Source organism: Staurois parvus, unplaced genomic scaffold (genome assembly GCF_062004578.1).
Source record: "Staurois parvus isolate SC_StPar_1 unplaced genomic scaffold, SC_StPar_1.0 ptg001352l, whole genome shotgun sequence".
NCBI classification, from domain to species: domain Eukaryota; kingdom Metazoa; phylum Chordata; class Amphibia; order Anura; family Ranidae; genus Staurois; species Staurois parvus.
In genome coordinates this window covers 710,226-737,938 of record NW_028319148.1, presented here as the reverse complement: position 1 = coordinate 737,938, position 27,713 = coordinate 710,226, and the positions used below count along the sequence as shown (strand labels likewise).

General features: G+C 47.6%; 2 protein-coding genes and 2 non-coding genes across 5 annotated transcripts in view; 1 reads left to right on the top strand and 3 right to left on the bottom strand.

The window, feature by feature from the left end:
• Positions 1-443: 443 nt before the first annotated feature.
• TRAPPC1 (trafficking protein particle complex subunit 1) lies at positions 444-24,891 on the bottom strand. 2 transcript variants are annotated; one of them, XM_089661602.1, is made up of 5 exons: positions 24,824-24,891; positions 21,860-21,958; positions 20,175-20,245; positions 9,162-9,300; positions 444-842 (listed from the first exon to the last, which is right to left on the bottom strand). In XM_089661602.1, the coding sequence occupies exons 2-5, from the start codon at positions 21,956-21,958 to the stop codon at positions 714-716; spliced, it is 438 nt and encodes a 145-aa protein (XP_089517728.1). In that variant the 5' UTR covers positions 24,824-24,891; the 3' UTR covers positions 444-713. The 2 variants fall into 2 exon arrangements, with proteins under 2 accessions (XP_089517728.1, XP_089517727.1); XM_089661601.1 differs by having other exon boundaries at positions 24,755-24,858.
• TRNAL-UAG (transfer RNA leucine (anticodon UAG)) lies at positions 3,144-3,229 on the bottom strand. Its single transcript has one exon. It is a non-coding gene; the product is annotated as a tRNA-Leu (tRNA).
• TRNAL-UAG (transfer RNA leucine (anticodon UAG)) lies at positions 4,897-4,978 on the bottom strand. Its single transcript has one exon. It is a non-coding gene; the product is annotated as a tRNA-Leu (tRNA).
• A 545-nt stretch (positions 24,892-25,436) lies between the features above and the next one.
• CNTROB (centrobin, centriole duplication and spindle assembly protein) overlaps positions 25,437-27,713 on the top strand; it is a 70,465-nt gene continuing 68,188 nt past the window's right edge. Inside the window, exon 1 of the mRNA XM_089661577.1 lies at positions 25,437-25,666. The gene's annotated coding sequence lies outside the window, so the exon portion shown is untranslated. The remainder of the gene's footprint in view (positions 25,667-27,713) is intronic.

Here is a 27,713-nt window from a genome sequence, read left to right as displayed (position 1 = left end):
ATTTCTTCGGGGGATACTCATTGTACCGCTACACCGGGGGCAGCTGTCACTGTGACGGGAATCCGGGATCACCCCAATAACTGGCCAGAACCTTCACAGAGCCCAGAAGCTCTGCTGGCATCCTGCTCCTGCACCCCCTGTGATGGTGTCACCCGGTGCGGCCCGCACCCCCCTAGGGACACCGCTGTTCATACTTTCAATGGCCGGCTCACTACTTCTTGCCTCCTGTGCCTTCCTATTGGTCACTGAGGCTGTTCATACCTGTTACCAGGGAGGCAGGGCAGGCAAGAGGGGGCGCAACCGACTCCAATGTGTAGAAGTGGCCATTTAGGGTGCTCAGGATTTCAGGGGGTCAGTGGTACTTTTGTAGAGTGCTCAAGGTGTTGACAGGCATCTCTAAGTACACATGTGATCAGATCACCCTATTCAGTACATAACATCTATATCCTCCATTGGATGTAATAGCTGGAAGGAGCCTTGTCAAGAACAAACATACGGGTGGTATAATGGGAGGAAAAAAGCAAGGACCATTCAGATCCATTGACAGATAAGGAATGACAGTGCCTAAAAAGCCCAATGTGGCATGCTGGGAGTTATAGTTCTTCACAGTCTGACGTGCTGCAGGTTTTCGGACACATCCACGTGCTGCAGATCAGATCCTATGTGTTGAAGGAAGTGGTCAGGAAGAATGAAACGGGGACCGCCGGTCATCCCTAACCAGCACGAGCAGAGAAGTACGGCAGACTGCGGATGAACATGTCTAGTTTGCTCTTGAAAAGTTCGCTTTGGATGGGCTCGTTGAGGGCACACAGGGCATTTTTCACCACGTATTCCACGTAAATCTGCGACAAAGACAAAGAGAAAGCGACGTCATCATGTCTGATGCAGCTGTATACAAATGATTATTCTTTTTAGCCGGTCAGGTTGTGTGACAAGTAAAGAATATATGTAAAGTATACAAAATGTAAAGAATATTCCCATTATTATTATTATGATGTGTTTCACAACTATCACTGTGGTTGCAGCACGCAAGAGACCTGGACCAATGATCCAACACAGGGGGGTTGATGACAAGTGTCATCATATTCTGCTCCTTCAAAACAACCACACTGCCTTTTTCCAGAGCAGCCAGGATTTTTCTTGTGGTTACCTATGGGTTTCCCTTTGTATCCTGAACAATTCTGCTGTCCGTTGTGGCTGCAATCTCTCTTGGTCTACCTGACCTTGGCTTGGTATCAAGATTCACTATATCTGTTCTCCCCGGACCCTGCATTCACTATATCTGGTCTCCCCGGACCCTGCATTCACTATATCTGGTCTCCCCGGACCCTGCATTCACTATATCCGCTCTCCCCGGACCCCGCATTCACTATATCCGCTCTCCCCGGACCCTGCATTCACTATATCTGCTCTCCCCGGACCCTGCATTCACTATATCCGCTCTCCCCGGACCCTGCATTCACTATATCCGCTCTCCCCGGACCCCGCATTCACTATATCCGCTCTCCCCGGACCCTGCATTCACTATATCTGCTCTCCCCGGACCCTGCATTCACTATATCCGCTCTCCCCGGACCCTGCATTCACTATATCTGATCTCCCCGGACCCTGCATTCACTATATCTGGTCTCCCCGGGCCCTGCATTCACTATATCCGGTCTCCCCGGACCCTGCATTCACTATATCTGGTCTCCCCGGACCCTGCAGTCACTATAACCGCTCTCCCCGGACCCCGCATTCCTTATATTCGGTCTCCACGGACCCTGCATTCACTATATCTGCTCTCCCACAGCACACACAACATGAAAATATAATTATTTTAGTAAATATAAACTACTAAATTCCTTTTCTCATCAGCAGTTAGAGCAGTCTTGTGACTTCTATCAGTGTCCAGCAGAGCACTGATTAAAACTTGTAGGAGGAGTTTTCATTTTGCTTTAGGAGGATGCAGAATCCCTGACCTCTGTCTGAGCAGTGCAGATTGGCCTTGTGCTGATCACATGCACTCTCCCAAAAAAAAAACAAAAAAACCTCACTAGCAATACACACCAAACTGAGCATGTGCAGAGTGACTCCATACGATAAGTCTCATCAGGGGACAAGATGGGGACACTGGAAGAAGGGGAGGATCAGAGAAGACAGGATCAGACAGCCTTTTTACACAATGCAGAGGATTAACCCCTTAGGTTCCACAGTGAGTATAACAAGCATGCTTTCCTGCATCTACAGACTGATTGTACTGTTGTGGGTTTAGTAACACTTTAAACTATGTGTAAATCCTCGCCTTGTAAAACAACCCATTCAGTTTAAAACAGAAGTGAAAGCATTTGTGTATAGATATTAAAGACATTATCAACACCTTTTTTTTTTATAAGTGATCACATCCCCCTGTTCATAGAGAGGTGGGAGAGGAGAAACAGCAGTACACTGATCTTCCCAGTGAATGACTGTGCAGGGTGTGTGTGCCAGGACAAGTCTGATCATTGGAGGAGAGCTGGCTAAGTTCCCATCACAGCTAGAGAACTGACCATGCTGTGCTCATGCCTAGTATGGTCATCTTTTAAAAGGAAAGCAGAGGGAATGGCAAGAACATCACGGATTTCACACAAAGGAAGCAATACAAAGATCAGGATTTCATACAAGTACAGCAGGCACATACCAGGAGTAGGAAATGTTGGCTTTACATATTCTTTAGACATTAGTGTTCAGCCACATGAGGAGTCTGGTGCATCGTACGCACACGGGGGGGGTCTGGCGCATCCTACGCACACGGGGGGGGGGGGGGGGGGCTGGCGCATCGTACGCACACGGGGGGGGGGGGGGGCTGGCGCATCGTACGCACACGGGGGGGGGGGCTGGCGCATCCTACGCACACGGGGGGGGGGCTGGCGCATCCTACGCACACGGGGGGGGGGGGTCTGGCGCATCCTACGCACACAGGGGGGGGGGGGGCTGGCGCATCCTACGCACACAGGGGGGGGGGGCTGGCGCATCCTACGCACACAGGGGGGGGGGGGGGGTCTGGCGCATCCTACGCACACAGGGGGGGGTCTGGCGCATCCTACGCACACAGGGGGGGGGTCTGGCGCATCATACGCACACAAGGAGTCTTTTGCCACAATATGCCCCCCCCAAAAAAACCATGCAAGCGGTGGGATTTGAACCCACGCCTCCAGAGAGACTGGAGCCTAAATCCAGCGCCTTAGACCGCTCGGCCACGCTACCTTGCTGAAAAATCTACAAACACTGTGTCCTTCCCAAAGAAGGAATTGATGTAAGTGCAAATATCTAATATTACTTCTCATCCATTTAGGCAAACGAGAAGTCTTGGGATATCCAATGTACACACACAGGGCGGTCTGGCGCATCGTACGCACACGGGGGCGGTCTGGCGCATCGTACGCACACACGGGGCGGTCTGGCGCATCGTACGCACACACGGGGCGGTCTGGCGCATCGTACGCACACACGGGGCGGTCTGGCGCATCGTACGCACACACGGGGCGGTCTGGCGCATCGTACGCACACACGGGGCGGTCTGGCGCATCGTACGCACACACGGGGCGGTCTGGCGCATCGTACGCACACACTGGGCGGTCTGGCGCATCGTACGCACACACTGGGCGGTCTGGCGCATCGTACGCACACAGGGGCGGTCTGGCGCATCGTACGCACACAGGGGCGGTCTGGCGCATCGTACGCACACAGGGGCGGTCTGGCGCATCGTACGCACACAGGGGCGGTCTGGCGCATCGTACGCACACAGGGGCGGTCTGGCGCATCGTACGCACACACGGGGCGGTCTGGCGCATCGTACGCACACACGGGGCGGTCTGGCGCATCGTACGCACACACGGGGCGGTCTGGCGCATCGTACGCACACACGGGGCGGTCTGGCGCATCGTACGCACACACGGGGCGGTCTGGCGCATCGTACGCACACACGGGGCGGTCTGGCGCATCGTACGCACACACGGGGCGGTCTGGCGCATCGTACGCACACACGGGGCGGTCTGGCGCATCGTACGCACACACGGGGCGGTCTGGCGCATCGTACGCACACAGGGGCGGTCTGGCGCATCGTACGCACACAGGGGCGGTCTGGCGCATCGTACGCACACAGGGGCGGTCTGGCGCATCGTACGCACACAGGGGCGGTCTGGCGCATCGTACGCACACAGGGGCGGTCTGGCGCATCGTACGCACACAGGGGCGGTCTGGCGCATCGTACGCACACAGGGGCGGTCTGGCGCATCGTACGCACACAGGGGCGGTCTGGCGCATCGTACGCACACAGGGGCGGTCTGGCGCATCGTACGCACACAGGGGCGGTCTGGCGCATCGTACGCACACAGGGGCGGTCTGGCGCATCGTACGCACACAGGGGCGGTCTGGCGCATCGTACGCACACAGGGGCGGTCTGGCGCATCGTACGCACACAGGGGCGGTCTGGCGCATCGTACGCACACAGGGGCGGTCTGGCGCATCGTACGCACACAGGGGCGGTCTGGCGCATCGTACGCACACAGGGGCGGTCTGGCGCATCGTTTACACATGGAGGGTTTGGTGCATTTTAAGCACACGGAGGGTCTGGTGCATCGTATGCACACAAGGGGGGTCTGGCGCATTGTATACACATGTGCTCTCTGGGGTACACAAATCTGCCCCACAATGTACCACCTATTCAGTGCTATGGTGTGTAGCCGTATGGAGTTCTGTTTGGCACAGAAATCTTGTGAATGAAGGAACGCTGGTCAGGAAGCTTTGACAGGTCACAATAGCCAGAAGAAACCCCACCAAAGCACAAGGAGAACATGCAGATAGTGCAGTGGTTGGAACCAATGACCCCAGTGCTGCAAAAGTATTTTTTGCCACTGTATGGCCCAAAAAGGAAACTGGCAGCGGTGGGATTCGAACCCACGCCTCCAGAGAGACTGGAGCCTAAATCCAGCGCCTTAGACCGCTCGGCCACGCTACCTTGCTGGAAAAGCTACAAGCACTGTGTCCTTCCCAAAGAAAGAATTTATGCTAAGTGCAAACATCTGATATTACATCTCATCTATTTATACGAAGAAGTCTTGGGGCATCCAAAAGCAGTCCCAACCGAGTGGTGGGCAACAGCAAATATGCCTTCAGACACAATACACAACAAAAAAACAGAAAAAACTGGGAACTGCCTGCTGCTCAACAGCCACCCAAAGGGCCAACACCTGAATCAGACACCAGATGAAGCCTGGACCCCCTTCCTGGTTACCAGATGAAGCCTGGACCCCCTTCCTGGTTATCCTGAAAACTTTTTTGCTTGCTAGTGTCCAATCCTCCAGTAGGAGGCAGTAAAATCCGACAGCAGATGACTGCCGGAGTCCCTCAGTGAACAAGAAAGAAATATTAAAGCAGAGCTCCACCCAAAAGGGGAAGTTCTGCTTTGAGACATCCTCCCCCCCCTCCTCTGCCTAACCTGGCATGCAATTTTGGAGAAGGGGGAGGAGGGTAGGGGGAGAGGGAGGAGGAAGGGAGAAGGGGGAGGAAGGGAGAAGAAGAGGTGGAGGAAGGGAGGCACGGTGGAGGGACTGTGGAGGGAGGGGCGGTGGAGGGAGGGGAGGGGGAGGAAGGGAGGGGGAGGGAGGGGAGGGGCAGGAGAGGACGGGAGGGGCAGGGGAGGACGGGAGGGGCAGGGGAGGACGGGAGGGGCAGGGGAGGGGCAGGGGAGGAGGGGCATGGGAGGGCGGGAGGGGCAGGGGTAGGGGCAGGGGAGGGCGGGAGGGGGAGAAGGTGCGGGGGAGTAAAATCCGACAGCAGATTACTGCTGGAGTCTCTCAGTGAGGAAGAAAGGAATATTTAAGTAGAGCTCCACCCAAAAGGGGAAGTTCTGCTTTAAGACATTCTCCCCCCCCACCCCCCCTCCTCTGCCTAACCTGGCATACAATTTTGGAGGAGAGGAGGGGAAGGGGAGGGAGAGGAGGGTGAGGAGGAGGAGAGGAGGGTGAGGAGGAGGAGAGGAGGGTGAGGAGGAGGAGAGGAGGGTGAGGAGGAGGAGAGGAGGGTGAGGAGGAGAAGAGGAGGGTGAGGAGGAGGAGAGGAGGGTGAGGGGGAGGAGAGGAGGGGGAGGAGAGGGAGGAGAGGAGAGGAGGGGGAGAGGAGAGGAGGGGGAGGAGAGGAGGGGGAGAAGGGGAGGGGGAGGAGAGGAGGGGGAGAAGAGGAGGGGGAGAAGAGGAGGGGGAGAAGAGGAGGGGGAGAAGAGGAGGGGGAGGAGAGGAGGGGGAGGAGAGGAGGGGGAGGGGAGGAGAGGAGGGGGAGGAGAGGAGGGGGAGGAGGGGAGGGGGAGGAGAGGAGGGGAGAAGGGGAGGGGGAGAAGGAGCGGATACATAATTTTGACAGGTACCCGCTCCCACATCCATTTGGATCGCCTAGGCGATCAGTGTGGAACTTTTCCTTCCCCCCTCCCTCACCGCCGTCTTCTGGGACACATGGCAGGTGCGGGACCCATTCACAAAGCGCAGCGCAGTGGGCACCCGGCTTTGAAACTGAAAGCCACACAGCCAGCTGGCCACGGATAGGATGATGGCGCCAGGAATCTGGAGGCTAGTGGAGAACTAGCCCAAGGTGAGGACAGCGCTGGATCCTAGGACAGGTAAGTGGTCATTTACTAAAAATCATCAGCTTCAATATTTGTATTCTTTTCTCTACAGACTGAACCTCGGCTTTACCATTCTAATAGAACATACATGCAGAGACAATACATCCCCATAAACACCCGCTGAGAACACCAAACAGTACATTGTAATGGCAAATAGTAGAAAAGGTGAGCACTGGGCAATAATGGGAAGCAGCTTGCACAATAGGCAGGTAACAATCCCCAAAATTGAATATGTAAACAAGTGCAGCGCTAAAGGTACTAAAATGAAACAAAATGCATCACATAAGAGACGTATCATTATATGCCAAAACGGAACAATAAAGTGCATTGTGTAAGAGGGCAGAAAATGATCCAATAATAGACAATATTAATTTTTATTACCCGTAATATTCTGTTATTCATTTACTACTTTTTATTTGTATTGCATATGATATTGCGCAATACTACGGACATTATCACATTACCTATGTTTTTATGAGGCACTTTATAATTTTTATTTATTGAAGTATTTCCTCTTGATTGTTTTTTTACACTTTTATATGATGCGCTTTGCAGTTCCACATTACTCAGTTTTTAATGCATTAATTGTTCTATTTTATCATGTGATTTAAGGATCATTTTCTGCACTCTTACATGATGCGCTTTATTGTTCCATTTTGGCATATATTAATACATCTTTTATGTGATGCACTTTATTGTTTCATTTTAGTACCTTTAGCGCTGCACTTGTTTATACAGTACATTGTAATGACTTGTGCACTTTACCGGTGTGTATTGCAGACCCTTTTTTGTGGATATTTTTTGGCTGCATACAGTGGGGATCGAAAGTTTGGGCACCCCAGCTAAAAATTTGTATTAATGTGCATAACGAAGCCAAGGAAAGATGGAAAAATCTCCAAAAGGCATCAAATTACAGATTAGTCATTCTTATAATTTGTCAACAAAAGTTAGATTTTATTTCCATCATTTACACTTTCAAAATAACAGAAAACAAAAAAATGGCGTCTGCAAAAGTTTGGGCACCCTGCAGAGTTAATATCTTGTACTGCCCCCTTTGGCAAGTATCACAGCTTGTAAACGCTTTTTGTAGCCAGCCAAGAGTCTTTCAGTTCTTGTTTGAGGTATCTTTGCCCATTCTTCCTTACAAAAGTCTTCCAGTTCTTTGAGATTTCTGGGCTGTCTGTCACGCACGGCTCTTTTAAGGTCTATCCATAGATTTTCAATTATGTTGAGGTCAGGAGATTGTGAAGGCCATGGCAAAACCTTCAGTTTACACCTCTTGATGTAATCCCCCGTGGATTTCGAGGTGTGTTTAGGATCATTATCCATTTGTAGAAGCCATCCTCTCTTTAACTTCAGCTTTTTCACAGATGGCATCATGTTACCATCCAAAATTTGCTGAAATTTTATTGAATCCATTTTTCCTTCTACTCGTGAGATGTTCCCTGTGCCACTGGCTGCAACGCAACCCCAAAGCATGATTGATCCAACCCCATGCTTAACAGTTGGACAGAGGTTCTTTTCATTAAATTCTGTGCCTCTTCTTCTCCAAACGTACCTTTGCTCATTCCGGCCAAAAAGTTCAATTTTAACCTCATCGGTCCACAGAACATGTTTCCAAAATGCATCAGGCTTGTCTATATGTTCATTTGCAAAGTTCAAATGATGATTTTTGTGGTGAGGATGTAGAAGAGGGTTTTCTTCTGATGACTCTTCCATGAAGACCATATTTGTACAAATATCTCTTTATAGTGGAATAGTGTACCACAACTCCAGTGTCTGCCAGATCTTTCTGGAGGGATCGTGCAGTCAAACGTGGGTTTTGAATTGTTTTTCTCACAATCCTGCGAGCTGTTCTGTCTGATATTTTTCTTGGTCTTCCAGATCTTGCTTTAACTTCCACTGTTCCTGATGACTGCCATTTCTTAATTACATTCCGAACAGAGGATATTGACATCTGAAAACACTTTGCTATCTTCTTATAGCCTTCTCCAGCTTTGTGAGCGTCAACTATTTTCAGTTTCAGTTTTCTAGACAACTGCTAAGAAGAACCCATGGTGCTGATTGTTGGGGCAAGGTCAGATGAGTCTGGGCATTTAAAACCTTTGAGATTGACATCACCTGGTCTTCCCAGACGATGATTGAGAACAATCCATGACACTGGCAGGTCTCAGCTTTGCAAAGGGGGCAGTGCATGCTATAAATTCTGCAGGGTGCCCAAACTTTTGCAGACGCCATTTTTTGTTTTCTGTTATTTTGAAAGTGTAAATGATGGAAATAAAATCTAACTTTTGTTGACATATAAGAATGTCTAATCTGTAATTTGATGCCTTTTGGAGATTTTTCCATCTTTCCTTGGCTTCTTTATGCACATTAATACAAATTTTTAGCTGGGGTGCCCAAACTTTCGATCCCCACTGTATAAAAGACAAGAATGTTTAATTATTTGCTGTGTTTCTGCATAACCCCTTCCATACCCATTTGGGTATTCTTTATGCCCCCTCAGTAGTTAAAGTGCTCTCACCGTGCTGTAGATCTGGTGCAGGACATCCCGTGCATTGGCTACACTCAGATCTGTGTTCATCACCATCTTTAGACCGCTCGGCGTCTCGTAGTAGTGCAGCTTGTACTTGCTGGTCTGGAAGGAGAGGAAGCCATCTTTCCTGCAGCCAGGAGTTAAGGAAGATCATGCTTCTGTGTGCCCTTCCTTTTCCGGGATGACTCTGGGATGCTAATTTCCCTAACAAACTCCAGCCCTCCCTTGCACAGATGTACAGACCGCTCTCCTGGATTCAATTTGCCTCCTTCACCATCACCGAGCCTTTCCTTCCCAGCTTGACTATCCCTGACCTGTCATTTTTTTTTTAAATTGGATTTCAGTTCTTTCAATCATGGAGGCTCAGCATCACACATGAGTGTTACCGAGGGTGGTCTACATGTACATACAGCCTGCCTAGGAACGCCCACTCTTCCTGACTGACGTCCACCCATCAAGTCATTTTGATATTTGCTTAACCACTTCCAGTCCGGACGCTTTCCCCCCCTTCCAGTCCGGACGCTTTCCCCCCCTTCCAGTCCGGACGCTTTCCCCCCCTTCCAGTCCGGACGCTTTCCCCCCCTTCCAGTCCGGACGCTTTCACCCCCTTCCAGTCCGGACGCTTTCACCCCCTTCCAGTCCGGACGCTTTCACCCCCTTCCAGTCCGGACGCTTTCCCCCCCTTCCAGTCCGGACGCTTTCCCCCCCTTCCAGTCCGGACGCTTTCCCCCCTTCCAGTCCGGACACTTTCCCCCCCTTCCAGTCCGGACACTTTCCCCCCCTTCCAGTCAGGACACTTTCCCCCCCTTCCAGTCAGGACACTTTCCCCCCCTTCCAGTCAGGACACTTTCCCCCCCTTCCAGTCAGGACACTTTCCCCCCCTTCCAGTCAGGACACTTTCCCCCCCTTCCAGTCAGGACACTTTCCCCCCCTTCCAGTCAGGACACTTTCCCCCCCTTCCAGTCAGGACACTTTCCCCCCCTTCCAGTCAGGACACTTTCCCCCCCTTCCAGTCAGGACACTTTCACCCCCTTCCAGTCAGGACACTTTCACCCCCTTCCAGTCAGGACACTTTTACCCCCTTCCAGTCCGGTCACTTTCCCCCCCTTCCTGTCCAGGCCAATTTTCAGCTTTCAGTGCTATCACACTTTGAATGACAATTGCGCGGTCATGCAACACTGTACCCATATGAACTGTTTAGCTTTTCTTTGAGACAGATAAAACTTTATTTTGGTGGTATTTATTCACCGCTGGGATTTTTATTTTTTTGCTATATAAATGAAAATGTCCAACAATTTTGAAAAAAGTTTTTCTTATAAAATTTTGCAAATAAATAATCTTTCTTCATAAATCTTGGCCAAAATTTATTCAGTTATCTTTTAGTAAAAAATAAAATAACCCAAATTAGTTTAGAACTAAAAATTCTAATTTCAAAAATTTTTTTTTACATTTTTATATTTTTTATGATATTTTTTATAAAATACTGTCACCCTAGCAGTACAGTGTCACCATAGTGTCACTGTACTACTTGTGGGGGGTAATGAAGATTTTTTTTTTTTTTACACTGACTGCTTTTACACCCATAAAGGCTGTAAAAGCAATCATTTCTCCTCCTCTCTGGCTGCATTCTTGCAGCCATTGAGAAATACTGTGAGAGCTGTGATTGGTCACAGCTTGTCACATGGTACAAGGCTGTTGTGTATGGCCTTGTACCATGTGACCTCTGTGATCATTCACAGATTTCACACATAGTAAGCAATGATGTCAGAAGTGACATCTTGCTTACTACTAATCATGCGATCAGTGATTGGCCAATCAGTGATCACATGATCGGGTCCTCACACAGATCGGTGTTCTGTTGTGTCCTCCGGGCACCGGATGTCGGTGCCGCGCGCTCCCTGGGAAATGGGGGGTGCCGTTTATGAACGGCAACCTGCCCCTGCACTGCCCCCTTCTGGCCGTTTATATTCAAGGGCCGGACGGGAAGTGGTTACACTCCAGCCCTCCCTTGCACAGATGTACAGACTGCTCTCCTGGACTCAATTTGCCTCCTTCAGCATCACCTAGCCCTTTTCCTTCCCAGCTTGACTATCCCTGGCCTATCAGTGTTACCGGGGGTGGTCTACATGTACACACAGCCCACCTAGGAACGCCCACTCTTCCAGACTGACATCCACCCATCAAGCCATTTTGATATTTGCATAAAGTGATTGTAAACCTTTACATATACCCAGTGAAGTGAATGGCCTCAGGTGATACACAGAGATGGTAAAATCCTCCTACATAAGTTGTACCTGGTTATCTGCAGCTGTCTGTCCTCTACATCCTTTCAAAGTCCAGAATTTTTACAGCTTGTCTGAGCTTTCAGAAAACAGGGGGAGGAGAGCTGAATTTACACTCTGCAGAGCTCAGTAGAGAACTTTGAGGGCTGATTGGAGGGAAGAAACATACCCCCTTTTCACACAGCTCACATGATTTATAAAGCTTGTCTGAGAGTTCAGAAAAAATGAGCGGGGAGCTGAAAATACACGCTTTGAGGAGAGCACTGGGAGCGGATTGGAGGAAAGACCCCCTTCACACAGCTCACAGGAACAGAGCTGAGGCTGTCAATCTGCTGGAGCTCCCTCCCCATCACCTTTCTCTTGGTGTCAGGAAAACTTGTCAGAGGTGATTCATGCTGACAGCAGAGGAACGAAGCAGCAAACAGAAATGACACTTAGTACTGTGGATTGAGACAAGAACGCACTATAGAGGTATATCCTTTGTTCATTTTTACATGTCTCTGGTTTAAACCACTTTAAAGCAGAAATAAACCCTTTAATGGTTTCCTAAAACAGTTAAATTCAAGGCATGCCAGGAATGATAACCGTCACATTTGCTTTTGCCCTCAACCGAACTGTCAAGTTACCAAGTGGCTGGTGTCATAACTGATCACTTGTGCAACATCATGGCACCTGCAGATCAGACACAAGCTAAGATGGCAGCTTCCTTTGCTGTAAAGCATAAGAGGGATTAGTTATGCTTTACCTCATCCCAAGAGCCAGCCCTCTGCTTGCATCAGGGCTGAGGACTCTTCAGAGGAGTACCAAGGCAGGGTGCTGTAATGTTTTCTGGAAGCCATGTACATTGCCCAGCTGACCCCTCCCACCAGCCATGATCTGCCTGCAATACATAGAGATGCACTGATTTTTTTTTTTTTTAACCGCATGCCACCCAGCCACTGTACATATACGGCGGCAGGGCGGCACTCACAGGCAAAACCACGTTTTAAAACGTATGTTTTGTAAACAAATAGGGGGTGCGCGCTAGGTGCGCTGCCGCCCTATTTGTCCTGTGGATCACCGCCGCAGATGTCAGTTGCCGAGTCACAGCCGCTCATTAGCGGCTATGTCCCGGCGATCGGCGGTAAACGGTGACAGAGAGCACAGCTGCAGTAGCTGTGCTTTCTGTCACTTCCTTGTCAGCTCGAGGATGAGCTGATCGAGAAAGAATAGTTTCACTTTCTCAATCAGCCTTGTCCCGCCCAGTACACACCCCGCCCCCTAGTAAAACACTCCCCCTCACTCCTCTTACCCTTCCCTGCTAAATAAAGTTAACCCCTTCCTCCCCATTGCCATTAGTACAGTGTCAGTTTTTTTTTTTTTGCACTGATCACTGTATTAGTGTTTTTGGGGATGTCAGTGACCCCAAGTCAGTACCCCCCAATGTCAGTATGTCCGCCGCAGTCCCGCCATAAGTCGCTGGTCGCTGCCATAAGTCACTGATCGCCGCCATAATTCGCTGATCGCCGCCATTATTAGTATAAAAAAAACCCTAAAAATCCCAGTATCTTTCCCGCCATTTGTAAACGCTATAACTTTCACGTAAACCAATTAATTTGCACGTATTGGGGTTTTTTTTAGCAAAGACATGTTGCAGAATGCATTTTGGCAGAAATTTATGACTAAATTTGATTTTTGCATTTTTTTTTTACTGGACATGTTTTATAGCAAAAAGTCCAAAATATTGTTTTTTTTCCCTCAAAATTGTCAGCCTTTTTTTTTTTTATAGTGCAAAAAATAAAAACCGCACAGGCGATCAAATATCACTGAAAGAAAGCTCAATTTGTGGGGAAAAAAGGATGTAAATTTCATGCATGTACCGTATTGCATGACCGCGCAATTGTCCGTTAAACTAGCGCAGCGCTGTATAGCAGAAAAATGGCGTAAATTGCAGTATCTATACCATAGTTTGTAGACGCTATAACTTCCACACAAAGCAATCGATAGACAATTATTGGGATTTTTTTTACCAAAACCATGTAGCAGAATACATTTTGGCCTAAATTTATAACCAACTTTGAGTTTACTATATATTATTTATAGCTGAAAGTAAAAAATATTGTTTTTCTTCAAAATTTTTGGCGTTTTTTTGTTTATAGCGTGAAAAATAAAAAGCGCACAGGTGATCAAATTACACCGAAAGAAAGCTTTATTTGTGTGAAAAAAAGACGTAAATTTCGTTTGGGTGCAGCATTGCATGACCGCGCAATTATCAGTTGAATTAGTGCAGCGCCAAGTAGCAAAAAGAGGCCTGGTCATTAAGGGGGGTAAATCCTCTGGAGCTCAAGTGGTTAAGTCCGCGAAAAAGCGAAAAAACAAAAAACCCGTAAGTGTTCACAAAAAACGTGCAAGTGCAAAACACCACACAAAAAAGTGCACTTAGGGGTGTGCTTTGTCCTTCCCCCGAAGGGGTTGGACCTCTACCCTGATCCCCCGAGGCACGAAGCTCCTGACGGGGACAAGGTTCCCATTTGGTCCTCCTGGCCAAAAGGCCTGGTGGACCACCGTTCCTTGTGGCCAGCCGAAGCCAGCCACTCAGTACTTGGTCAGGGGGCTCTCCCGAAGAGAAAACCCCCCAGGGACAGGGGAGGAAGGAACCAAAAGGCCACACATCCTCTCCCTAGACTTCAGGGCAGGCCCGAGGACCCACACCCTCCATCCTGTGAGAAAAACACACACATAAGAGAAAAAAAAGTGACAAAACGTGGGAGTGAAATAAATTAAATAAATAGAAAATAAAAAAGTGGTCGTGCCAAATTGTGCACAGACCAGGCCCTGAGGCCTGTAGCAAAAATTGCCCTGAACTTAGCCATAAGGCCCGGTCCTAAGGGCGCTGTGCAGAAAAAGTGGTAAATCAGTGACCATGTGCCATCTTCACACTGTGGGGTCCCACACCCAGGTGCTACTCAGGGCACCCCTGAGGCGACAACTCAGGGGGCACTGGTTTGCGGACTTTCTGCCTTCCCGGCCCCTGGCCAGACCAAGGTAGATCCGCTCAAATCAGGAGGTACTGGGCCCCTCTGACGTTACAAAGGGGAATTACTCCCAGGCCCCAGCTACTACTCGTGGGCTCCCGGTTTCTGTTCCCCCCGTAATAGCCATCAGGAACCCCATCATACCAGCGGGGGTACTATACAACAGTCATCCCCGCAAACCTAGGATGACCGTGGAGCACCCCTACTGGACACTGATAAGAACAGATACTACACTTGATCTTAGCCAACTGGAGCACTCAGAATCCGGTACAGCTGTGCACTGTAGCCAATCAGCTTCTAACTTACACTTGTTCAATTAAGCTTTGACAGTTAAACCTAGAATCTGATTGGTTCCTATTCAGAGCTGCACCAGATTTTTCAGCTTTAGTAAATAACCCCTATTGGGTCTAAATTAAGGTATGTAATGAAAAGGGAAAGCTTTGGTTTAAAAACGTGATTAGCATGTTGATGAGCGGAGAGAAGGAGGTGGAGCTGGGAAGGCAAAATTTAAGCGGATTAAACTTCAGCTATGAAGAGTGAAAAAGCACACACTGCAAATCTTCTGAACAACTTTAGTTAGACAGATGGTAGAGACCAGGGGCGGACTGACAGCTTATGGGGCCCCCGGGCAATAGGGGATCATGGGGCCCCTGTGTTCTTGCCCAAACTCAAAAAAGCCTATGAAAAAGGTACCAGGGGCATCTCATGGGGCCCCCTACTGACCCCGAGCCCTCGGGCTGTGCCCGAGTTTCCAAATGGTCAGTCCGCCCCTGGTAGAGACACTCCACCCTGCTATTTCCCTCTGATACATTTTGCTCCCTTATGTAGTATTGCTGTAGAGTGATGCTTTTTCTGTTTAAACTTTTTATTTTGCTCTACATAAAATAGAAAAGGGTTGGAGCCGCTGTCTGATTCCCTCTTAGGCTCCATGTACACGGGATGTTTGGAAAACACTTCCGACTGCTAAAAAAACGAAAGGTTAAAAAACGTCTGTTTAGCCACGTTTGCATAACGCGTTTATGAGCGTTTGTGTTTAGAAGCAATTTTTAACCTCTTCCATACCGGGCACTTTTACCCCCTTCCTGCCCAGGCCATTTTTCAGATTTCAGCGCTCTCACACTTTGAATGACAATTGCGCTGTCATACAACATTGTACCCAAACTAAAATTTTATCATTTTCTTCACACAACTAGAGCTTTCTTTCGGTGGTATTTAATCACCGCCAGGGTTTTTATTTTTTGCTAAATTAACAAAAAAAGACTGAAAATTTTGAAAAAACAAACACGTTTTTCTTTGTTTCTGTTATAAAAGTTGCAAATAAATAATTGTTCTTCATAAATTTAGGCCGAGATGTATTCTGCTACATGTCTTTGGTGAAAATAACCCAAATTAGGATGTATTATTTAGTTTGTAGGAAAGTTATAGAGTTCACAAACTATGGTATAGATCTGAATACTGATCAATCCTGAAGTACTGACGGCCAATCTAATTTCTTGAGGTCCAAGAATGTCAGAACAGTACAGATATCCCCCAAATGTCAGGAAGGTACAGATATCCCCCAAATGTCAGGACAGTACAGATATCCCCCAAATGTCAGAACAGTACAGATATCCCCCAAATGTCAGGAAGGTACAGATATCCCCCAAATGTCAGGACAGTACAGATATCCCCCAAATGTCAGGACAGTACAGATATCCCCCAAATGTCAGGACGGTACAGATATCCCCCAAATGTCAGGACGGTACAGATATCCCCCAAATGTCAGAACGGTACAGATATCCCCCAAATGTCAGAACGGTACAGATATCCCCCAAATGTCAGGACGGTACAGATATCCCCCAAATGTCAGGACGGTACAGATATCCCCCAAATGTTAGGACGGTACAGATATCCCCCAAATGTCAGAACAGTACAGATATCCCCCAAATGTCAGGACAGTACAGATATCCCCCAAATGTCAGGACACTACAGATATCCCCCAAATGTCAGGACACTACAGATATCCCCCAAATGTCAGGACACTACAGATATCCCCCAAATGTCAGGACACTACAGATATCCCCCAAATGTCAGGACACTACAGATATCCCCCAAATGTCAGGACACTACAGATATCCCCCCAAATAACCCCTTTTTGCAGAGTAGACAGTCCAAAGTACTTCATAAGAGGCATGGCGAGTTTTTTGAAGTTGTATTTTTTTTGGTCATAAATTTTTTGGAAAATGAAAAAAATTATTTTTCACAATTTTTTTTTTTTTTTTTTTTACATATTGTCAGCAGTGCAGTACAGCATCATCATATAACTGGCATGGCAGTGATCAGGGACACTGACTGGTGACAGCATGAAAAAAAATATATATAATTTTTTTAAATTTTTATTATTTTTAATTTACTTTTTTTAAAGATTTTTTTCATATTTCACTATGACCAAAGTAGTACAATGTTACCATAGTAACATTGTACTACTTTGGGGAAGTGATAAGTATTTTTTTTTTTTTTTTTTTACACAATTTGCTTATAGCAAAGAATTATTTTGCTATAAGCAAGCATTTACCTGAATGACATCGATTTATTTTTTGTGCTTAGCTGTGATTTGGCCATGGCTAATCACATGACACAGCTGGGCTGTGATTGGCCCAGCTTGTGCATGTGATCACTGTGACCATTCACAGCTAGACACACTAGTATACAATGGATGGCATGAATGAAGCCATCCATTTTATGCAACTGTCATGTGACCTGCTGTGATTGATCACAACAGGGCCGGTACTCAGATCTGTCATCCGAGGTGTGCCCGAGGTACACGGCCGGAGACAGATCGCGCCGCTGCGCGGCTCTGCAGGTGCGCAAACTGCGCATGTTCGATATGGCGCCCACCCGGAAAGGTGAGGGTTTTTGCCGGCCGCCATTCGGCCATAGGCCGGGAGGGAAATGGTTAAAGATAAGACCTTCCAGGAGACCTTCCAACATGCCCAGAATGCACTGAAAAACAGTTACAAATTAACTATTTCAGACATTTTGAGAGAAATAGAGAGAGCAGAAGCAGAGAGAGCAGTATGTGTTGAGATTAGCTGTGTTTTTTTTTTTTTTGTGGTGTTTGGATGTTCCGGCTCATTTCTGTGCAGAAATTATTGCAGCCGTGTCTAACATATTTTCTTTCATGTGAAACCTCAAAGTGTGATGTACCGGGTCCATTGGAGTACCGGGAAAATGCTTTGCATGCATTTTTCATGATGAAAAAAGGCTCTGGACAGCATCTGGAAATGGAAGAGTTAAAAAAAATTTCCAACCGCAAACGCTTATATACACGGTTAGCTGCGTTTACAAACATTCGGTGTTTGAAACGCTGATAAAATCTACTCCTGAATGCAAGTTTGGTGCGTTCAAAAAAACGACTTTAACCACTTGCCTACCGGGCACTTATACCCCCTTATTTACCAGGCCAATTTTCAGCTTTCAGCGCTGCCGCACTTTGATTGACAATTGCGCGGTCATGCAACATTGTACCCATATGAAATTTTGATCATTTTTTTTCCTCACAAATAGAGTTTTTGTTTGGTGGTATTTAATCGCCACTGGGCGCTTTACTTTTTGCGCTATAAATAAAAAAAGCCCAAAAAATTTGAAAAAAAAAAAAAAAAGTTTCTTTGTTTCTATTATAAAATTTTTCAAACAGGTAATTTTTCTCCTTCACTGATGTGCGTTGATGAGGCAGCACTGATGGGCACTGATAGGCGGCACTGATGGGCACTGATAGGCAGCACTAAAGGGCACTGATAGGCAGTACTAATGAGGTGTCACGGATAGGCGGCACTAATATGCAGCACTGATAGGTGACACTGATGATGGGTACTGATAGACGGCACTGACTGGCATCACTGCTGGGCACTGACTGGCGGCACTGACTGGCACAACTCCTGGGCACTGACTGGTGGCACTGACTGGCATCACTGGTGGGTGGCACTGGTGGGTGGGCACAGGTGGGTGGCACTGGTGGGCACAGGTGGGTGGCACTTCTGGGCACAGGTGGGTGGCACTGCAGAGTGGCACAGGTGGGTGCACTGCTGGGCACAGGTGGGCGGAGCTAGTGGGCGCACTGCTGGGCACAGGTGGGCGGAGCTAGTGGGTGCACTGCTGGGCACAGGTGGGCGGAGCTTGCGGGTGGCACTGCTGGGCACTGATCATCAGGGCACTGATCATCAGTGCCCTGATGATCGGTGCCGATCCCCGCTCTGACAACTGCCGGTTCTCGGCAGTACTTTCCGCTCGATCTGACAGCGTGAGGAAAGTGCAGCCGAGAACCGGCACTTGCATTTTCCTCTGATCAGCGTGTCATTGGACACCGTTGATCACGTGGTAAAAGGCCGCTGTGATTGGCCTTTTACCACAACACGTGATCAGCTGTGTCCGTAGGACACAGCGATCATGGAGATCGCCGGGTGCGCGCCCCCTGGGGCGCGCAGGAGAGCGCGTTCTGGGAGGACGTCATATGACGTCCACCCAGAACTGGCCGGCCGCAGTGCAGCCATCATTCGGCTATCTGCGGTCGGCAGGTAGTTAAACTCAACTGCCTGTAAACGACGAGGTGTACATGGACATATAGGAAAACATTAGGAAGAGTTCAGGGGCTGCTGAAAAAATAAATGCAGAAAATCTCCTAAACGTGAGTTTATCAGCTGCAGTGTACATGGAGCCTTACTACCTATCAGTGAGGATATGAACATACAAGCTGTGAACAGCCTCTGTTTAGGGAGATGGCCCCATAGAAGTCTATGGAAAAACACTGCACAGGCATGACCATTGCCAAAAAGATGGCAGCCACAGGATGTGAGGATTGCAGCAGGTCTAAGCTGTAAGATAGAAGTATGTAGGCATCTTGGACAGTGGACGGCGAGTTACTTTTGATCAGAGGGAGCGCAGCAAAAAGGATAACTGTACTTTATATGAAAGTAGAGTTATCCTTTAAAAAACGTTTATCCACTGTTACCATACTGTGATGGGAGTCACTTTGAATGGGGGGCCCATGGAACTCAGCTCACTTTGGAGAGGTGGGGAGACACTTGTCTCAGCCCCCCATATCCCTATTATGTGTAAGTCACCCTGTGCCTGTTAGGGATACAGGGTGATCTGTCCTAATATTGGGGTGGGGGGTTGTTGATTGTTTAATGCCATGTGGTTGCATCCCATTACGCGTCTTGCATGGGAGCAAACTTTTAAGGGATGTATGTGTTTATGGGTATTGGCTTGGTGGGGGGGGGTCTCCGGCAGCCGGCCCTCCTGATGGGACTGTCTGTTGGTGTGTCTCTTGTTACTAAATGTAGATTGCCCCGCCCTGTGTCATTATGCAGGGAGGGGGTATTGTCCCCTTGAGTGTATATATCTTGTATCTGTGTTCAAATAAACTAGTCTACCTCTGGTTTACTTCAAGACTGGTGTCGTCTAGTCTTGTACGGTCTGCTGTGGTGTCTGTGGTCGGTGTTCAGACGGGGAAGCGGTATCCTAACGGACGTACCCAAGAGCAGACTGGGTCGGATCCGTTACACATACACATAAAAGTAGACAGCAGTGTGCAATGGCCACAGGAGGTGCACAGTAGACCATATGGAAAATGTTGGACTTTCTAAACATCCAGTCCAGAGCCGTCTACTCAACCGTGTTGTCTCTCCAGCAGATTCATCTACAACAAAGATCTTAGTAAAGGATACATGTCCACCGGGCTCATTTTACTGACGAACGAGCGTATGGAAAACAACATGCCGTACATGAGCTTGAACTCCTATAAGACGAAGAGAAAAGATATTAGAGAGGATTCAGTGCAGAGAAGAGGGGAGGATGGGTCCAGGAGATGAGGAGAATAGAAAGAAAACAGAAAGAGAAGGTAGAGAAAGAAAGAACATACAAAAATAGAAAGTGAAAGACAGAGAAAAGACAAACAACAAGAAAAATAAGAAGGGATAGAGAGTGCAAGAGTAGAGGGAGAGTGGGAGGAGAGACAGGCAATAATACAAAAAGAGCAAACACAGAGGAGAAAAGAAGAGTCATGAAGAGAGAACGTGGGAGCAGAGACAAAGGAAAGAGAGAACAAAGGAGAGAGAAGGAAGAGAAGAGCCAGCAAGATACAAAGAGCAGGAGCAGAAAGAAAAGAGCGGGAGCAGATACAGACAGCCAGCAAGAGGCAACAAGGAGACAGTCAGAGTCATAGGGGTTGGTTTACTAAAACTGGAAGGTGCAAAATCTGGTGCAGCTCTGCATAGAAACCAATCAGATTCCAGGTTTTTTTTGGTCAAACCTTAATTTAAAAAGATGAGGTTAGAAGCAGGTTGGCTACCATGCACAGATGCACCAGATATTGCACTCTCCATTTTTAGTAAATAAACCCCATATAGTGAAAAGAAAGATAGCGAATGAAAGCACAGACTGAGAGGAGAGACAGGGATTACCAGAAGAGGGAGAGGAGACAATAAGTGGGAGGAGGACAGACAGAGATGAGCGGGGGCAGGGACAGAGAGCGCGGGGGCAGGGACAGAGAGCGCGGGGGCAGGGACAGAGAGCAAGATCACATACAGGGAGGTAGTGAAGAAGCAAGAAAGACACATAGCATGAAAGGAAAGAGAGCAAGAGCAGACTGAGAGGGGGTACAGAGATTAATAGAATAGGGAGAAGAGACAGAAAGCAGGAGGACAAAGAGGGGAGACAGAGAGATGGAAAAGAAAATAGACAGTAAGCAAAAGGAGAGACAGACAGTGAGAGGAGAGACTGAGACTAAAACGGATAAACAGAGAAAAAAGAGATGCAGAGGGGAGACAGAGAGCAAGGGCAGAGACAGAGGGCGAAGGTGGAAACAGAGCGAGGGCGGAGAGAGAGTGAGGGCAGAGGCAGAGATGATAGGAGACAGAAGAGACAGTGAGGAAGAAGGGACAGAGAGCAGTGACACTGATCGAGAGAAGAGATGGAGATTGATAGGAGAGAGAGGAGAGACAGAGTGATAAGAGAGGAAGGAGAGACAGAGTGAGAGGAGGGACAAAGTGATAGGAGAGGGAAGAGAAAGAGAGAGTGGGAGAAAGACAGATAAGAGACAGCAAAAGACCATGAGTGAGAAAGTGGGAGCAGAGAGCCGGGACAGAGAGTGAGAGGAGAGGGAGAAGAGACAGTAAAAGGGAGGAGGGAGAGGAGAGACAGAGTGATCAGAGAGAAAAAAGAGAGAGTGAGATCAGAGGTAGAGAGTGAAAGGAGGGACAGAGGGCAAGAGCAGAGATTGAGAGAAGAGATGGACATTGATAGAAGAGGGAGGAGAGACAGAGTGAGATAAGGGATAAAGAGGTAGGAGACGGAGGAGATATAGAATCACAGCATAAGAGACAAAAAAAAACAAAGACCCCTATGACTCCACCTCATCTTTGGATATGCCGGCCTGTTTCCGGCGGTTCCACTCGCTGTAGTGAAGACAGATGCCATTCCGGTCAAACACGTACAAGTTGTGAATAGTCATCTGGCAGGGAAGGGGAGTCAGGAGGGAAAAGTGAAGACACATCAGTTAATAAAAATAAGCAAAGCTAAAACCTCCTAGATTGTAAGCTCGAAAGAGCAGGGCCCTCAAACCCCTTGTGTATTGCTTTGTTACCGTATTGTCTCATGTACTGTCCCCCACTATAATGTACAGCGCTGAGCAAACCACCATATAAACACTGTATAATAAAACAATGTAGTAATACTAAGGCATCATGCTGTATTATACACACTGCTCCATCTCTAGATGAATGACGGTAACTGGAAGCTTCCTCCTATCAGGCAGCCATGCGGAGGGATGACATTAGTTTCAGAGGAACATATAGAAAAGATTTTCTGGCCAATAAGTGCAATGGAACACAGCCTTTGGTGTCTGTGCTTTAATGGGGCTTTTGCTTTTAAATGCTGACTAACAGGTTCACTTTAAATGCTGCCGCAATGCTGTTCTCTGGCTATTGCAAGTATCTGATCAATCAGAAAGGTTGGACACCTGTTTTCCGAAGTGGTTCCTCCTGCTGGCTCTTACCACCTGTAATGACATACAAGATGGAGGAGAAACCACTATGTGCATTGGGGGTAGATTTGAATACCTATGGTGGCTGAGGAGCAGCTATGCTGGAACGTTTCAAATATGTACAGTACCTCTTCTAAAGTAACAAGGGTCTCATTTACCTGCCAGCTGTCACCATGGCTTTCCATGCCTCCTACTGCTGGTCACAATGGTATTCCTAGGTCTCATTTCACCATGGCTTACTAGGTCTCATTTTGTTGGTTAACTATCTGTCCCCATGTCTTTTTTTTGCCAGAAGCTATTGTTTCCCATGTCTCGTCGGTTGCCATGGTTTCTCATGTCTCATCAGTTGCTGTGGTTTCCCATATCTTTTCTCGCCAGTCACCATGGTTTCCCAGGTCTCATCTCATCAGTCACTGTAGCATCCTACATCTCGTCTTGCTGGTCTTTACAGTTTCCTTTGTCCTCTCTCACTGGCCACCTTGGTTTCTCATGTCTTTTTGGTTGCCATGGTTTCCTATGTTTTGTCTCACCAGCCACCATGGCTTCATATGTTTCATCTTATTGGTCACCATGGTTTTCATGTCTTGGCCAGCCAGGGATCATGTTTTAGCATGTCTTATTGGTTGCCATGATTTCCAATTTCTCATCTTGTTGGTGACCAAAGTTTCCCATGAATTTTTGGCTGCCATGATTTTCTATGTTCTGTCTCATAGGTCGCTATGGTTTCCAATGTTTTGTCCCATCAGTCACTATGGTTCCCTATATCTCATCTCACAGGTCATCATGGTTGACAATGTCTTGTCTCGCTGGTCGCAAAAGCTTTCCAATGCATCATCTTGTCAGTCACCATCATTTCCCATGCCTCGTCAGTCATGGTTACCTATATCTCATCTCACTGCTTACCATGGTTTCCCGCGTTTCATCTCATTTCACTGGTCATCACATTTCCCCACAACTTTTCAGGTTGCCATGCCTAGTTGGTCACCATGATTTCCAATGTCATGTTTAGTCAGTCACTATGGATTCCAATGTTATGTCTAGTTGGTCACCATGGTTTTCCATGTCATGTCTAGTTGGCAACTATGGTTTCCCTTGTCACGTCTAGTTGGTCATCATGGGGTTTCCCATGTCATGTTTAGTTGGTCATCATGGTTTCCCAGGTCACGTTTAGTTGGTCACCTTGGTTTCCCAGGTCATATCTAGTTGGCCACCATGGTTTCCCATGTCATATCTAGTTGGCCACCATGGTTTCCCATGTCATGTCTAGTTGGCCACCATGGTTTCCCATGTCATGTCTAGTTGGCCACCACGGTTTCCCATGTCATGTCTAGTTGGCCACCACGGTTTCCCATGCAATGTCTAGTTGGTCACCACGGTTTCCCATGCAATGTCTAGTTGGTCACCACGGTTTCCCATGCAATGTCTAGTTGGTCACCACGGTTTCCCATGCAATGTCTAGTTGGTCACCACGGTTTTCCATGCAACGTCTAGTTGGTCACCACGGTTTTCCATGCAACGTCTAGTTGGTCACCACGGTTTTCTATGCAACGTCTAGTTGGTCACCACGGTTTTCTATGCAACGTCTAGTTGGTCACCACGGTTTTCTATGCAACGTCTAGTTGGTCACCACGGTTTTCTATGTCACATCTAGTTGATCACCATGGTTTTCCCATGTCACATCTAGTTGGTCACCACGGTTTTCTATGTCACATCTAGTTGGTCTCCATGGTTTTCCCGTGTCACATCTAGTTGGTCTCCATGGTTTTCCCGTGTCACATCTAGTTGGTCTCCATGGTTTTCCCATGTCACATCTAGTTGGTCTCCATGGTTTTCCCATGTCACATCTAGTTGGTCTCCATGGTTTTCCCATGTATAGTCTCACTGGTCACTATGGTTTCCCCATGTACCATGTTGTAGGTTACTATGATCTCTCTTGTCTGGCTGGTTGCCATGGTTTCCCATATCTATTGTTCATGGTTTCCCTAGGTATCTGTACAGGGTAAGCTGTCCCAAGCAGATCACAGGGGGGGGAGCTGTCTGCTCAATGCATTTCAATGCTTTCTCTTCTTTCATTGATCCCCAATACACTGGGGGGGGGGGGTACAGAGGGAGCGCAAATACAGCACATGCTACATCAGGTCCTAAATAATGCCATTAATGAGTGGCCCCCAGATACAGTGCAGTGGCCTTCAATGATTCCCACACATCAGACATGACACATGGAGCTGAGATGGAAATAAACACACTTCAGGAAATAACACTGACCATGAATGGGGCACACAGCAACTAACAGGAACATTGATATGTCACCAAACACACTACCAGGCAGCTCACCCTCCACACTCTCAGGTCTTCCGTGGACAAGACGCACTCCCACGTGACTCCCTCCACTTCCTGCAACCTATCAGGGAATCGCCAATAGTAAAGATGGCGCTGGGTATCTAGCCTACACCTTCTGCGTCCTATCAGGGAATAGCCAATAGTAAGGAAGGCGCTGGGGGTGTGACTAGCCTACACTTCCCAAACTATCAGGGAATGGCCAATAACAACGATGGCGCTGGGGATGTAACTAACCTACAGGTCCCGAGACCTATCAGGTAATAGCCAATAGTAAAGATGGCCTGAGTTTGTAGCTAGCCTACACCCCCAGAGAGCTATCAGTGAATAGCCAGCAGTAAAGATGGCGCTGGGTGTATTGCTAGCCTACACTTCCCGAGACCTATCAGGGAATAGCCAGCAGTAAAGATGGCGCTGGGTGTATTGTTAGCCTACACCCCCAGAGAGCTATCAGTGAATAGCCAGCAGTAAAGATGGCGCTGGGTGTATTGCTAGCCTACACTTCCCGAGACCTATCAGGGAATAGCCAGCAGTAAAGATGGCGATGAGTGTCTAGCTTCAACAGAACTGATTAGAATAGATGAAAAAAAAAACTCCGGAAGGCTGGAACACGGATTTTATCCTGTCGTCTTCGCTTTATGGTTTTCTAATACCTAGGTATCCCGGTGGGGGAAGGTGAAGGGAGAGCGCAAAAGGTGTACAAAGATGGCGGCGCGGGTTGCCATGGTAAAGTTGTTAGCGGCGGGCGGCTCGTAAAAATGACGTCGAACGGCGGCCCTACAGGCGGGTTTAAAGAAAAAGACGTTGGAGTGTCAAAACTGAGAGGGAAGAGAGAGCTGGGTGAGTGCTGGAGGGTGTACTAATATTGTATATTATATTTCCACAGAGGAGAGAGCTGGGGGTGTACTAATATCATGACATTATATTTCCACAAAGGAGAGAGCAGGAGGTGTACTGATATCGTGATATATTATATTTCCACAGAGGAGAGAGCTGGGGGGTGTACTGATATCGTGATATATTATATTTCCACAGAGGAGAAAGCTGGGGGGTGTACTAATATCATGATATATTTCCATAGAGGTGAGAGCTGGGGGTGTACTAATATCGTGATATATTCTATTTCCACAGAGGAGAGAGCGGGGGGGGTGTACTAATATTGTGATATATTATATTTCCATAGAGGTGAGAGCTGGGGGGTGTACTAATATCGTGATATATTATATTTCCACAGAGGAGAGAGCTGGGGGGTGTACTGATATCGTGATATATTATATTTCCACAAAGGAGAGAGCTGGGGGGTGTACTAATATCGTGATATATTCTATTTCCACAGAGGAGAGAGCTGGGGGTGTACTGATATCGTGATATATTCTATTTCCACAGAGGAGAGAGCTGGGGGGTGTACTAATATCGTGATATATTCTATTTCCACAGAGGAGAGAGCTGGGGGGTGTACTAATATCGTGATATATTATATTTCCACAGAGGAGAGAGCTGGGGGGTGTACTAATATCGTGATATATTATATTTCCACAGAGGAGAGAGCGGGGGGGTGTACTAATATCGTGATATATTCTATTTCCACAGAGGTGAGAACTGGGGGGTGTACTAATATTGTGATATATTATATTTCCACAGAGGTGAGAGCTGGGGGGTGTACTAATATCGTGATATATTATATTTCCACAGAGGTGAGAGCTGGGGGGTGTACTAATATCGTGATATATTATATTTCCACAGAGGAGAGAGCGGGGGGGTGTACTAATTAATATCATGATAAATGTGTTCTGGTGCCCCCCCCTGTCAAAACACAATCGCCCAGCGAGGAGATTGCTGTACTAACATCAGTTGTTTTACGAGGAACGATCGTCCGATGTTCATATAGTGTGCGCACAACTTTTCACGTCTGATTCACACTATGCAAATGAAAATTTCCGAAGGGACAAACTCCAGATTTTTTCCTGTTCGCCAACAGAACTAACCATTTTTTTAACCCCTCATCCTCCAGAATATTCCTCACCCTTCCCGACCAGGCCATCTTTTGTGATACAGCGCTGCGTTACTTTAACTGACAATTGCGCGGTCATGCAACATGCACCCAAATTAAATTTACATCCTTTTTTTCCCACAAATGAAGCTTTCTTTTGGTGGTATTTGATCACCTCTGTGGTTTTAAGTTTTTGCGCTATAAACCAAAAAAGACTGACAATTTTGAAAAAAAAACCCAATATTTTTTACTTTTTGCTATAAAATATGTCCAGTAAAAAAAAAAATAAAATTTCTTCATAAATTTAGGCCAAAATGTATTCTGCTTCGTGTCTTTGCTAAAAAAAAATAATCCAGATACGTGAAATTAATTGGTTTAAGTGACAGTTATAGCATCTACAAACGGCGGTATAGATACTGGAATTTAATTTTTTTTACTTATAGCGGGACTGCGGCAGACATTCTGACACTGGGGAAGGGGGAGCTGACTTGGTGTCAGAATGTCTGCCGCTGACATCCCCAGTGACACAACTACAGTGATCAGTGTTAAAAAAAAAAAAAAAAGAGCAGCAGTGACCCTACTAATGACACTGGGTATGAAGGGGTTAACAATGAGAGGCGATCAAAGGGTTAACTGTGTGTAGGGAGTGTTTTACTAGGGGGCGGTGCTTTACTGTAATCACACTGCTCTCCAAAGCAGTGTGCTGGAGCTGACAGGGAGGAGAACTGTTAGTAAACAAAACAGTCGTCCTCCCCATCGGAGATGCTCAGTAATCACTGGGCTCCAGCGGGTAATCACCGGCCGGGACCCGGTGATTGACAGCCGCGTCCACGGATGGCACCGCGGGTAGGGCACGTGCGTGGCTCGCATGCTTTCCCTACCCGGAAATGCAAAATC

What these genes read in the sequence shown, in the direction of transcription:
- TRAPPC1 (XM_089661601.1), bottom strand. An exon ending in CCGGCATATCCAAAGATGAG is followed by an intron (nt 20,246 to 21,859) that starts GTGGAGTCATAG and finishes TTCGTCTTATAG; the next exon opens with GAGTTCAAGCTCATGTACGG. An exon ending in AAAATGAGCCCGGTGGACAT is followed by an intron (nt 9,301 to 20,174) that starts GTATCCTTTACT and finishes TCCTGGCTGCAG; the next exon opens with GAAAGATGGCTTCCTCTCCT.